The following is a 14,160-nucleotide window of genomic DNA, read 5'->3' as shown; positions in this document are numbered from 1 at the left end:
GGAAAGCCATGCACCAGGTCTTGCGAAGCAAAATAAATCCAGCGAGGGTAGAGCCACGCTGCAAGGAGCAGACAGAGAAGGCCGACTTTAGGAGAGGAGGAGATAAATGAAGAGGGAGGAGCGGGGCTTTGCAGCGGCTCTGGGGTAGGTGGCAGTCAAAGCCCACGGGTTTCACAGTGTGAGGTCCAGGGTGGCAGCAGCAGGTTTGCAGGGAGTTTCAGAATTAGGCAGCTCTGGCTGGGAGGACACACAACCCTAAAAAAAAAAAAAAAAAAAAAAAAAAAAAAAAAAAAACAAACAAACAAAATCAATATATTTATAAATAATACAATAGAAGGAAAAAAACCCCAACCCACCGCAACACTTAAGACAGCCCACAGAGAGATGCTGCTACCAAAGCAGATTGCAAGAGCTTCTTCCTCAAACAGAAATCGCTCCCTAAAACCCCACTGCTCACAAAGTGGCTTGCTGCACCTGTAGTGCCTTTGCTCCCTGAGGGTTTTGCAGCAGTTCCAGCCAGGCCAGCATCGCTTCCTCCCTTCCCAGCCCCACGGCCTGCGCTGGCTAGAAAAATACTCACTCCCTGAAAAGGCGGCTGCACATGTGTCGCCTCAGGGCGGCTGTAACTGTAATTTATGCACTTCATTTCTGGGGTTATGCGCTCTTGAATTTTTTGGGGGGAGGTAGTGCTTTACAAGCACTGGTTTATTTACTCTGATTAAATTTGGAAAGGAAAAAAAACCCCACCCCCAAACTCTGCAGTTAATGTTGCAACACCTACATCATGCTGTTTCCGAGGGGCAGGCAGGTTTCTTACAGCCGTGCGCAGGGCTGGTGGGAGCTGCTTCAACACAACTTGTTTCATTTCAGAGGCTATTCAAGCCATTAGCGTTCCCTCAAACCAAGGAGTTAAAAGCGCAGTTGAACTAGATTTTGTCTTCTGCAAGTGGGAAGCCAAGACAGGCTGGATTTTCATCCACGCTTCTGCAAACATAAGGGTTATCGGACACCTGAAGACACAGTCGCCAAACTGAGCTCTGTGCCTCAAGCCGCGCTGTACAGACTCAGCCAAGGTTTGTTTTTCTTATTTATTTTTGTATTTACCCACCGGGTCCTTCCCACAGAAACCAAAAGAGGATGGGAGGTGTTCACAGGAAGGAGGGTTTGAGTACCGCAATGCCGAGCTGCCGGAGAGGCGACAGCCATTGGTCATAAGCATCAGACCCGCTTCGCTAAATCCCTGTATCAGACTCCTCTGAAGTGCTTCTTGCACTGGTAATATGCCATGGAAAACACACTCCGTATTTCCCATCGTTGTTCTTTATATTATTACAATTCTTTTTTATACACGTAACCAGGCTAGTTTTGCAGGGTGGGGTGGGGGGTGGGGGGCAAAAAAGGAATTTCAAGGCATAAATAATATAAAAAAGGCAACCATTTTTAAAAACAAGATACATTCATATGACACTACTACAAAAAAATAAATAGTGACTCTCTCTGTTATAATTAACATCCCTCCATCACTCCTTTTCAGCGACTCTGCTGTGCAGTTACTGGCGTTAAGTGGGGACAACAGTCACTTCCTCAGGTTTCCTGCAGCTGGAGCTGCTGAAGGTCCCCAGAACCGTTTAAGGTGACTCCGGATGAACTCCATCCTGGTTTTTCCTTACAGTTCTTTGAAACAGGCTGCAGAATAAGGGGACTCCAGCTCAAAACGTGGTTCGACGTTTCCGAGTGCACGCAGTTGTCACCTGCAAAGCAAGAGCAGGGTGGGTTGGTTGGTTGGTGTTGGGTTTTTTTTGTGTTTAAGTAGATCACCTCTTCTTTCAGCTTAATGGACCCACAAGCCCAAAAAATTCAGATTAGTAAGAGTGGCTGATGCTCTTTGAGCTCAAGCTCATGCCCACCACACCAGACACAAAACGTTAGGCAACAGCTCAGAGCACTGGCTCTATCCGAGCACGCCGATGGGACTGATATCAAATAGGTCACACCAATTAGGTCAGCCCAACTCCCACCTACATTTCTGCGCCTGTTCATGCCTATGGGAGGGCTCTAGGCCGTCACGGATGCCTGCTCATTAGGAAAACTCCATTAGGTAGCATTTCAGTGGTTTCGGGAGACCACGGGTATGCTGTAGGTGCAAGCAGCTGCGAGGCAGCATAAATCAGTCACAGCCTCGTTATCTGGAGCGCGCCTGCTCGATGAGCTCCATTTAGAGGCATCAGTCACAAAGGGCATGACAGCCACAGGCACCTGAGCATCGCTGCTCCTCTTTTCCACGATGGGAAAGGTGGAACGCTTAATCTTTCTCAAAAAGGCAGGTCTTTTGTGGGCTTAATTACTAGCTTCTCTGCAATAAATTAAGCGCCCTAAAGCTGTCCTACAGCATATTCCCAGCTTCTAAGCCGGGCACCATCCTCTCCAGAACGCCTTACCGTCCGTGTAATCCACGGAAAGCCGGTTCATGCCTTCTTGACAGCAGGGATGCTGGGCTGAGGGCTGCTCTGCTTTCTCCTTGCCGTCCTCCTCCAGCCGGGCGCTGCACTCCGGGACAGTGGAGGCCAAGCACATGGCCACCATGACGTGGTGATTCAGAGGTTTCATCTCCAAACCGTCCTGCTGATAAGGTGCTACAAGGGGCACGACAGGTAGTGCGTTGCTGCTGAAAGTGCCATTGGTTTTGGTGAAACACCTGCAGATGGGACATAAGCCAAAGTGGGGTTACTCAGAGCTGCTTCCTTCCATCACTTATCTTGAGAAACTGCAATTTTTAAGTACTTTACCACTTGCCATTCACTGTAACAACAGTCAGACAGCTTGCCAAATAAGCTTTACATATATTTTTAGATCAATCCCGACATTAAGAAAAGGATCGAGCATTTTATAATCCCAACAGACAGCTGAAAGCATTCAAAACATGCGCTCGGTTACTTCCCCATTGATTGTGACCTGATGACCCAACCTGTGAGTCCATTTCTCCATCAAGGCAGCCCCATAAAACAGGTTTTCACTGCCAAGAAAAAGAGCTCAAGTTTGAAACCCAAACAGCAAACTTAAGTACCTTGGAAAATAAATACTAAGCGTTATCAGAGTGAACACAAGTTAGAAAAATATATGCAATATTATAAATATACCCCCCCCCGCCGCTGTGTAAATCAGACTGTGCCCTATAATACCTGTGTAAGGCTGTGAAATTGAAGTTAAGCTGCTAAATCAATTATTACAGCCAAGCTATTTAACCTTTAAACAAAAAGGAGCTGGACCTTAAGAGACGTGCGCACCACTGCAGCAGGCAGGGAAAATGCCTACAGTGTTTGGAGCACTGTGAACAACGTGGCCTCAGCGAACATTTATATAAGCAATTCCTACGTAAGAAAGCCCAAAAATCACACTTCAGTGTGGTTTTATACAAAACCATAATTACCGCAAAAGTAAAAGGTTCATTTGTACAGCTGCCATAAATTTTGGGAAACTAGCCCCCAAAACGCTCTGTGTTTTGCAGCGCAGAACAGAGATGGATCCGCAGATAAAAGCATCAAAATAACGATGGAGAGCATTCAAGCCCACCATCCCACCCATGAACCAGTGATACTCTGAAATGCTCCTGTGAAGGCTAAACAGGCTTCAAGTTTTTTATATATTGATATGGACACAACTCAGAGCTACTTTTCTTTTTTTTTTTTTTTTCCTCCTGCCAAATTTAAATATATCCATTGCCTGTTCTGCTCACGGTGACAAGCCTAATGCATCTTGCTATAGACAGCTGGTTATTACTGGGATGCTGCCTAAGTGCTGGCACTTTGAAATATAAAAATTGATATCTGGGATCTACCTGTTCAGGTGCCAGCTTATCTGGCAGCACAGCATATTTCTTTAGAGTGATTCAGGCCCAAAACTGAGCAGAGCTGATCGTTGTATTGCTGAAAGAGGGGGGAAGATGGACTTTGACATCACCCAGTGACAGGGTAACAGCCATCAGAGCCTACTTTGATAGCAGCTGAGCCCTCAGCACCAAAGTAGTAAGCTCAGATGGGTTTAAAACCAGGAGACATTAAGCTTGGCAATCACAGGAAGGTCCTGCCCAACTCCCCAAAAGCACTTTTATTGCATTAAAAAGGTCACGGCAATGCATAAAAACATCATGTTCAAGGGACTTGTCCTAGAACCCACTTGGAGCCTCAGTTTACATTTCCACTTGAAAACCGTGATCCATATTGCCAGACCTCAAAGAGAAACAAAACATCCACAAATAACGCAAATAAACTTTCTAGAGGAGGAACCAGAACAAGTTTCCCCTCCGGCAGATGTTTCACTTGCAAAGCCAAAACATGGGACAAGGGGGGATTCCCTCCAGCAGCTGTGGTATTGCCCTGGGAGCCTGCTCCCCTCCCAAATGCCATGAGGACGGAGCAGCACCAAGCTTCGTTTTCAACCTTCGCTCTCCTATTTTGTCCTTCTGCTCCCATAACTGCCTCCAAAATCATTATTCCAAGTACCAAAATACCACAGAAGCCACTGAAGAATCCACATGAAACACATCTGGTCTTCAAACAAATCCATTTATTAGTTTGCATTTCTTTCCGCAGAGGTTTTGACTGCACTCGCTTATTATTAAAAAAAAAAAAGTCTTAGAGGAACCCATTTAAAATGCTTGGCTTTGCATGTTTATGGGGGTTTCTTTTTAAAGATACAGAGGTCGGTGTAGTTCTTTGTATTACTATACGGGCTTGAATGATGTTTCAAGACAGCAGTTCAGTTCTTTAAGCTTAAATAACCACATTTTGATGGAAACTAGCCATTGGTATATCCAGAGCAGAGAGTGCATGAATAGCAATGTAAAATCCCTGCTGCAGAAAACACATTTTCTATCAATTCTCAGTGCTAAAATCCTACCAAACTATAATCTAATCTAAAAGCCTGCACCAGCATAATTTAGATTTAAAAAGCTGGAAAAACAGACCGACACTGCTTTATGTCGAATGTGTATTTCAGATTTCTGATCAGAATACAGCAAATTTGCAAAGAAGAGAGATCTGCAAAACGGTAACTTCCTCTGCAACCATCAGGTACCTAGAAAGCTTTAGTGCAAAAGCAGCAGAAAATAAAAAAATCAGTTCTCAATCCTAATGTAACAAGCGTAAACCACACTCTTCTTACCGGCTTTGTCTGCAATAGCAAAGCGGGTATCCGTGTTTCAGCAACTTCTACCCCTGGCAAGCCTCCATGAGCAGTTACGAGAGCATAAAGTGCTAATTTAAACAGAAGACCGAGGGATTTCACCACTGTAATAATAAAACCTGCTCCGAGATGGCTATTGCTGAAAACAGCCATGATAGCCAGCTATTAAATATGATAAACCTTTAGGATTAATTTGCACATGGTCACAATTCAAATGACTGCTAAATTCAACCCAAATCAGCAACAACTCCAAGCGTTCAGTGGACACAGGCTCATTTATGAATTAGCAGTGCCAAGGTGGAACGTATGAGCAAGGCCACGTGCTCCTGAAACGCTCACGAGTTAGAGACCGTCACCCTGCTAGAGGTGTTTCCACTTGAACCGACCTTCCCCTGTCATCACATGGGTGTTTTGCAGAGGGAATTGCCTGGTTTTAGTACACAAGGTGCAATAATTCGAGGGTGAGACAAGGCACAGGTCCTCTTTGCACAAACAGGAGAGCAGATGGAAGGGACGGCCCTTACCTGCATAAGGTAGCTACAAGGCTGAGCAAAGATGGGGCAAAGACTCCAGCCCCAAATTCCCACTTGCCAAAACCTACTGACTTGACTGCACTAACCCACCAAGCCTTTCTCCTCCTTCTCCTCCTCCTTGCCCTGGCCATACATCCAGCTCCCTGGCCCCTGGTGTAATACTCCAGCACGTTTCATCCTCCTTGTTCCCCTCTCCCATGTCCTCCTTCCACTCCCCCAGCACCAGGAAGGGAACAGAGCAGTCCCGGCTGTACAGCTCTCCTGCCAAACGGAGGTTAACGGTCCCCTGTGGGGTAAGACAGCTGTAAAGGACAACTTGTTTCTCTATCGAGCAGTCAAATATAGAACAGGGATGTGAAAATTCAAAGTTCAGACCCTGCTGATGACCCATCTGGGAGGAACAGTACAGTTGCAGAGGAGGGAACCCATTCTCCCTGCTTTCTTAAGAAAGAAAGAGCAATTAAAAATTTAAATATGCTTAAAACTGGAAAGCAAGCTCTTAATTACAGTATAACACATACAGCATGTTCCAAATTACGGTCAGTCGTACACATCTTGATGACTGCTGTTACACAGCCTGCCTTGAAAACAGACAATTGGCTTGTAAGCAAACGGTAGCTTGCTTTCCCCAGAGGCCAGCCGTGACATTGGTCCAGACAAAGTGTGCCCAGCTCTACCTGTGAGTAGCAGCCCGTCTCCATCACGCTATCAAGCATATATTTATGGAAGGAGGAAGAATTTAAAGCCTATTATAAGTTATATTTTAAAAAGTAAACCCATGAAAATAAAGAGAACATGTTTTCTGCCTTCAACAACAACTTAATTTCAACTCAGCTTCTCCAAATGTACACCTAAAGGCAGCTGACAATTTTATTAAGACAGAAAATTCAAAGTATGATTGAAAAAATCCAGAATTTACCAGTCAGAGCAGTCCAGCACGTCTGACTTCCAGTCCTATTTTTAGCCATTAAAATAACCAGAGATTTAGTCAGAAGCCTGGAAGGATATTCTTTAAAACTTTCAAAAGTGAAAAACCTAATAAAAATCCAGGCTCCCAGCTACAACGTAGAAGACAGATTTTCCCTTATTATATAGAAGAATCCTTTTTCTCACACACAAAAAATGTATCCCACACTGACAATGGCTGGCCAAACTGCTCCTGAAGGCCTGAAGAACCTCAAATCCCATGTTTTACAAAGAACAGTGTTGTGAAAGCAAAGCTGCAACTCTAGGTCGTTGGCGTTCTTAAGAGAATGGCAGGAAATGTAAAATACAGAAGACCAATTAAATCCTATTTGACAAACTCCATATGGAATGATTTTGTTATCTCAAAACTGAAGAAAACACAGGAAATAAGGTTTAAAAAAGAAAATCCAGTGCCCAACCTGCCTTGCTTCCTAGAGAGCTTCAGAGGAATATGTTGAGCAAAATTTGCTCTAGGTTTTTAATAACTTGTTTTATTCCATCCCACAGACAACCACCAACTGCTCTCCAAGTCATACACTGACACTGAGTTCCTCCATACCCTCTGCCAGGACTCAAGCTCTCTGCTTTTGTTTGCCCCAGTTTTAACACAGCACACAGAGTAAGGGCTTCTGTTTGTGAAGGTCCTGCCTTCGTCTGAGTTTTACATCACCTGTTATTGTTCCGACAGTTTCGGCAACTGATGCACTCCGAGGGGTCAGCCTGCGGCACTGCTGTGTACATCCCACCGCCCTGCAGCAGGAAGGATTAATAAAACAAAACAAACCAACCAAACAAAAAAATTAAAAAAAAAAATCAATCACTGTTCAAAGATACAAGAGAGAGTCACCAAGCAGGCAGTTCAGCTCAAGCTAGTGCCCCAAGCCATTTCACTTTGTTTTCAAACTCTAATCACCTTATCAATCTTCAGATCTGTGCCCCGTAACGTGGCATGGCAACACTGAGCTATTATACAAAGTCAAGTGGAGGGTTTTTGCCAGCATGTGTGTCAGAGAAAAGTAAATAACCGCAGCTTAGACAAGTATGTGGTAATTTCCCTGGTCTGTTTTCAGCTTAATACGCTCAGGTTTAATTTAATAAACACACTGTAAATATGTTTATTTTTAACACTGATGACAGACATGAAAGCAAATTGCTGTTCATTAGCAAACTGTGCCTGTTTGGGGAGACAGAGTATTAAATTTGCAGGGCTGATGTCACAATATAAACCCATCCCACTTTCCTGTAATTACTCCGATTAGATCAGTTTACTTCGCTACACTGATTTTTGAAACATTTAATATTTTTACAGATGGGGTAATTCCTTAGCCAGCAATGACTCTGGGTGAGAGGGATTTTGTGTTGTTAGTTTTGGCTGAAGGGGCCATTACAAGCAAGTAAAAATGCCCAGATTAACACATACCTCATTGTTAAAGACTAGGCGGACACTGATGCGGGAGCCGCTCGAAAACGGCACTGTGGAGCTGGGCTACCACACCATGTTTCAGGAGGGGAGCCAGTTTGGGAAAGCTCACCTGGCTTTTGAGATTTCAAGTGGTAGGTAACTATCTAACAATCCCTATTTCTGTTAAATCAAGGCTTATCCTTAAGTTTTTGAGGCCACTCAGTGCAATAGGGAGCACTGAGGAAATGCCTAATTAGTCTTGATTGCCATCCTGGCCAGTTTCTCTCTTCCTCATTTAGCCCAATCAATGAAACAATAAAGAGAGCCCTAATGAGGATAAGGACATCCTGTTCCTCTGGTGCCTCACCCACATGCCAGTCCCGATCCTTCTACGTGGGAAGAGATTGCTTGACTCAAACTTTCTACAATGTGGAGGGGGGAAAGGAAAAAACTCAGCCCAGTCAACTATTTGCAGCAAGACGGAGGCATTGCACATCCCACCTCGTGGCACCCAGGAGCTCCAAGCCCCGAGTCCTGTGTTACCACGTGTACTTCCTTCCTTCCCCCAAAAAACATAAAAGTAAGAGGGACAAAGCATCAATGTAAGTCCCCAAGCTTTCTCACAGGACAGCTTTCAAGCACTGCAAAATCCTCCCTTCCTGAGGGCTTGTGTGGTTGGAGACTTTTGGAGAATTTCACCCACTGGGAGGTTGGACATGTCCAAAAAAACACAGTTTCAGCTTTGGTTGCTCTTGAAAGCAACCAAAAAGCGGCACTTCTTGCTACACGAGCAAACCAAAGACAGAATCAGGTGAAGAACCAACTGGTCTGGACTCAAAGCTGGAGTTAACTGAAGTGGCAACTACTGTGCAAGTGCTAATTTGTTGTTCAATAAAACGAAGTGCTTGTGTTCAATTACTAACACAAACAATAGCCCCATTTTTTTTTTCTCCAGAAACAGCATGGGTTATTCAGACTTTTGAACTTTTTCTTTCAGTTTTCCTGGGCAATGTTCACAGTTTTGAGTAAGTTTAGTAAGTTTGAATGCAAGCCATCTGTTTCCATAGACAATAATGAAATCATTATTCTCTCTTGGAAACGGGACACATTTCAGCAAATGAAGTATTTTTCCACAGCATACAAAGGCTGGATCACAGGCTTAAATTAGTTTTTAATTTTATTTTAAATTTCAAAACAAAAAAATGAGCCTGTCTCAACAGTCACAAACAAGGGACTAAAAAAAAAAAAAGCCTTATTACATTGCTGCATTTCAGGATGTATGGGGCATTTTATTTTATGGAACCTCCTGCTACATTCGTGCTTTGCCATAATTAATAGCATTGCTTAGAGTTACAGATCTGAAACAGGTGGGGGAAAAATGGGTGATCCATAAAGCTGCAGAATAAGCAGCTATAATTAAATCTATTTAACTTGAAGATTGAGAAATACCATATGTACAAGTAAAGTATCTCAGCCCAGTACTGAAGCATTCTCAAAGCTTACATGCTGTTAGAAGGAGAGTAGAGGCAGATTTCCCAGAGTAAGTGGAATTCTTGCTGTCATCTGATATTCTCAAATGAAAACCATGATGTTTGTATCAGAAATATCAGCCCAGTTGCTTCCTCTGGGATAAGTAATTTAGTGGAACTGGCTGTTATCAATGGATGAGTATTTCCCCCACCCAAATTAAGTCTGCTTCTACAACCTCTGAATAAATCCCAAGGTCTAGGCTGAGCCTTCCACCCGGCATAAGAGCTTACGTTCACGAGATGGTGGGGATGTTCATAGTCCATGTGCATCCTGGACAGGGAGTTGGTGTGCCCTGGGTACAGCCCAGCTCCTCCATTCATGATCCCATTAACTCCATTAGCAACTTTATGATGGACATGCGGACAGCCGTTGCTGAGGCCGCCGTTGGTTATAAAGTTTCTGTGGATGCTGCCATTGACTCGGCTTGTGCTGGGTAAGGTCGTGTACTCAATCATTTGCCCATTGATATCTGCCCCTTGATAGAGATAGCCAGGAGGGTCATATTCTGCAGGAGACATTATTACCAAAAGCATATTTATTGCCAAATGAGAAGTTAAATGAGCACCAAATGAGAAGTTAAACGAGCACCTCTAAGAAACAAAAGAAACTTATTTTCTCTTTCTACAGCTTTTGTAAATTAACTGTACTATCTAAGTGCTTAGTATACAAATGTAGAAATGGAAAACAGCTACACCCTGGAGAACAGACCAGGAACGTTGGTCTGAAAGGACTGAGCTGACGTCAGTCACTATGAAGAGTGTCCTAAAAACAGGCCATTTGTATAATTGGTAGGCCCTCTGCTATCTGCTACGAACTACTTCCAGAAAATATCTCTGGGCCGCAGCTGAAGACACTATCTTATCTTGCAAGAAGTTTTGTTTCATTTCTCTTTGTCAGAGAGTAAGGACATTTAAAAATAACGACAGGCTGTGGAAAGAGCAAGGCAGATTTATGCATTAGGAACAGAAAAGACTACTGAAGAGATTCTGCTAGCACAGAATCGTTTGGTAGGTACAGAGCACCTTGAAAAGAGTACTTAATCTCCAACGCGTCTGCTCAAGGGTCCTACTTGCAAACTGGCATGTTTTCCCTATTAACACCTCACTAAAAGACTTGGACATTGAACTCCATTTTACTGTGAAGAGACAGAGAGGTAACAAGGGACTCGTCCTCCAAGCACTGGAAGTTCTTTTTGTTTCCAGATATACACAAGAGAGGGAGAGGTGTGGAGTTTAAGTCTCCACATTTTAACAAGTACTTGTGATTACACACAAGTTCTGCCACTGCAATCAGCAGAAACCTATGCAGGTGCTTAAAGTTAAACATAAGCTGAAGAAACTTTGTCCAGGAATTTCACAAACCATTCTTTGGGTGAAATGGCAGCACAAGTGTGCAGCAATGCAGCAGGGTTGCAAGCATCAATGCAAAGAAATGGAGACATTGCTGCTCTTAAAAAACCCCCCACATCTTCACCTAAGGCACACCTAGAAAGTACAAGTCTCTAAATAAATGCCAGTTGGCTTATAACAGGAAACTGCTTCCTATTCATAAAATGTAATACAAACGTTACTAATTTTACTCTGATAATATTTTCATCATGAAAGGAAACCAAAAATAACTCACTCTGCATGGCATTTTGCTGACGGTTCTTCCACAGGCACATGGCAATGAAAACGATGAGAATAAGGACCATCACCCCAAGGACGCAGCCCACGATCAAGTACAGCATGTCGCTGCTCCGAACGGGGCCGTTTGAAGGCCCAGCTCCGCTTCCCCCAACCCGGTCGGGGGGATTCGGTGGCGTACTCAGGTCTTTCACTGGATATTCGGATGCTCCTGGCATGCGTTTCACTGGATGAAATAAGAGACAAGTACAGGTGCGCTTTCTAAATGTGTTTTTTCATTATGAAATGAAAATAATTACTGCTGAGTTAGAATCCTAATGCCTCAGAAAGATAGCTTCCAAGTCAATATTAAAACCTGTAACAAGAAGGCCAACTACTATTGGGTAATAACTATTTGTCTTGGAAAATGGTTATTATCCAGCTTGCTAACCCTCTCATTGAGGTCACTCGAAACTTTAACGAGCAACTCAACATAGGCATGGCTAGAACAGCACTAACTCCCAGCTTGAAAGAGTGCAAATCATTCCACTTCTGAGGTCAGGAAAAACCACAACATGCATTTCTATCGCCTAACCACTGCCAGATGACCTACTTTTATCTGATGTGAACCCTGCTAAGCCCGTTTTCAAAACCATACTATTGAAGATACTAAGAGCTGAAAAGCACCGAAAACGAGATGCTAGTTTAACTCAGCAATTAAATTTACATTAGTTTTCAGCACATGACAGCTCAGATTCATTTCATTTGACACTAAAAATCTAAAAGAGGTGCCTGGCTTAGGAGTGAAGCTGGTCAGAAAGACACAAGCACCTCCATGCAGATACGTTAGACAAGCTAGATCACCCCCACAAGCCTGGAGGAGGTGCATTTTAAAGAAGAGTCAGTATAAACGACAGATTACATCTTGCCGATTTTAAAATTAGGGAAGAAAGCTATATTCCTTGGAGGAGGAAGACCAACTGTGCGCACAGCCTGAAACCCTGCAGCTCTTAGCCCTTCTTTCAAAGGCTTCGCTACTAACTTCGCTATATTTTGATGCTTCCGCTCCTAGAGGGCTTTTCTTCTTTTTTAAAAAACATTTTTTCATAGCACTGCATTTGAAGTTTACTGTCTGCATTTTCCCTTTACAGCCTTACTTGGTTTTAGAGATTAAAGGAGACAGGAATTCTTTGCAAAATAAATGTGACTGCCGTATCTGACACTTCCAGAGAACAGTACAAACTTTGTGCCAGAGGCATGCAGGATTAGTGATGGAGGCAGCCAACATAACCATCAATTGCTGTGGTCTGCACTTATACAACGTGTCACACAGCCCCGAAGACATAAAACAGACGTACAAATCAATTCTGTCATCTTCAAGAGCACGGTTGTCTCCTAAGGAGAGGCTATCAGCACAGCAGAAAAAAAAAAAAAACAAAAAACCCAACAACCCAGAACAACAATACTATCTCTTAAGCAAGGCAAATCTGCAGAGCTTTGCTAAGAGCCTTTCTCGGGAGTGCAACATATCAGTTTCCATATGTTCAAAACAATCCCAGCTTCGGAAGACAAAACAATCCTCCAAAACATTCCAGAAAATTACGGTCTTCATTGCAGCTGACTTTTGCACTGCAAAAAAATTCAACACAGCAGATATTTCACGCCACAAAATGCCACCTTCACGTGGTCCCACAGGCGAGCAGACACATTATTTCAGCACTCACCTTTGGTTTCGCAGATCATCACGTTGCTGTACTCGCTTTCACCGCCTTCGTTATAGCACTGCATTTTAATGTCATAAGATGTTTCTGGCTGCAGGTGATTTATCAAGTGCCATTGCTTCGTACCTATGGGAGGAGACAAAAATAAATCAACTGCATTTCATTTACTCACAAGAGCAAGAATTAGGTACGACTATGCCGCAGCATCTTTCTCTACCAAATGCAGGGGTAATGAAGCTTTTCCTGTTAGCACAAAAGCCTTTATTAACAATTTATGGACTTATCTGAAGTCATAAGACTCGCACTGTCTTGCGAAATAGAGTCTTAGAAGAACCTCTTCATGAATAAAGGGGGGGGTTTTTCATTATTTTCAATTGATTTTTAAAAAAACATTTCACTACAAAAACCATAAATTGCTAAACTCAAAAAACAGACTTCCAAGTTTCCAGCAACTGTACATTTAAAATCAATAGCAGTTCTGTGCATCTTAAATATGAAACTGCTGAAGGGATGGGTTTAGGATGGGTTATGCTAGCTATTTACAATATGCAGGGCAAATAACAAGGAAAAACTGGCAGAGAAAACAGATTAAACTTGGGAGAGAGGAGAAACTTCACTGTAGTAAGACCCTCTCCCACTCTGCAATCCGGCAGGATCCCTAGAGATGCGAGGTACCAAGTGAAGTCGCCTGTTTTTCGCAGGAAGGATATGTCTGTGTTGCTCAACTTAGCCAAAACCGCAAATAATGGAACGTGCATTTTATTAAACATACTAGGAAACAAAATTAGACAGCGAGGCTGCCTCTTGCGCTGCCTGCCCCTGCAGAGACTGATCCCAAGCCAAGCAATCTTCTCTAATAGGATGGTTTTGTCATCTCTGGCTCCTGGCCAGCATTTCATTTAGACACCCTCCTGAAGTACTGAACACTTCAATATAAATCACTCTCAGTTTTTACTTTCACGGGCTTGTGACAAATTTTAATAAACAGCGACTTTTTTTTTTTTTTTTACTTTTTTTTTCTTCTTTTTTTTTCTTCTTTTTTTTTTTTTCCCCTTTAGGGAGTTTAATTAACTGTTTGAGCGCTCTTAATCCCTCTTGGAAAATACCACCTTGAACTGTTTCCACTGTTTCTAAGAAACTGTCATACCACCTACTGATTTAAGCATTAATAAAAAAAAAATAAAGCCCGCTCGGCTGGCAGGGGCTGTCACCATGACTCTGTT

The 14,160-nt window shown here is 43.1% G+C and overlaps 1 protein-coding gene across 3 annotated transcripts in view; it reads right to left on the bottom strand.

Annotated features, from left to right (window-relative positions):
• Window positions 1-1,074: 1,074 nt before the first annotated feature.
• Window positions 1,075-14,160, bottom strand: part of CDON (cell adhesion associated, oncogene regulated) — a 54,925-nt gene continuing 41,839 nt past the window's right edge. For all 3 annotated transcript variants that reach the window (XM_075034962.1, XM_075034960.1, XM_075034961.1), the window contains 6 exons: window positions 12,941-13,063; window positions 11,236-11,463; window positions 9,843-10,117; window positions 7,351-7,430; window positions 2,439-2,695; window positions 1,075-1,751 (listed from right to left, as the gene is read on the bottom strand). In XM_075034962.1, coding sequence (XP_074891063.1) covers window positions 1,585-1,751; window positions 2,439-2,695; window positions 7,351-7,430; window positions 9,843-10,117; window positions 11,236-11,463; window positions 12,941-13,063 — 1,130 coding nt within the window. In that variant the 3' untranslated portion in view covers window positions 1,075-1,584. The remainder of the gene's footprint in view (window positions 1,752-2,438; window positions 2,696-7,350; window positions 7,431-9,842; window positions 10,118-11,235; window positions 11,464-12,940; window positions 13,064-14,160) is intronic.

Source organism: Buteo buteo, chromosome 9 (assembly GCF_964188355.1).
Source record: "Buteo buteo chromosome 9, bButBut1.hap1.1, whole genome shotgun sequence".
Lineage (NCBI taxonomy): Eukaryota > Metazoa > Chordata > Aves > Accipitriformes > Accipitridae > Buteo > Buteo buteo.
The sequence above is the reverse complement of the archived record's forward strand: the minus strand, read 5'-3'. Positions and strand labels throughout refer to the sequence as shown.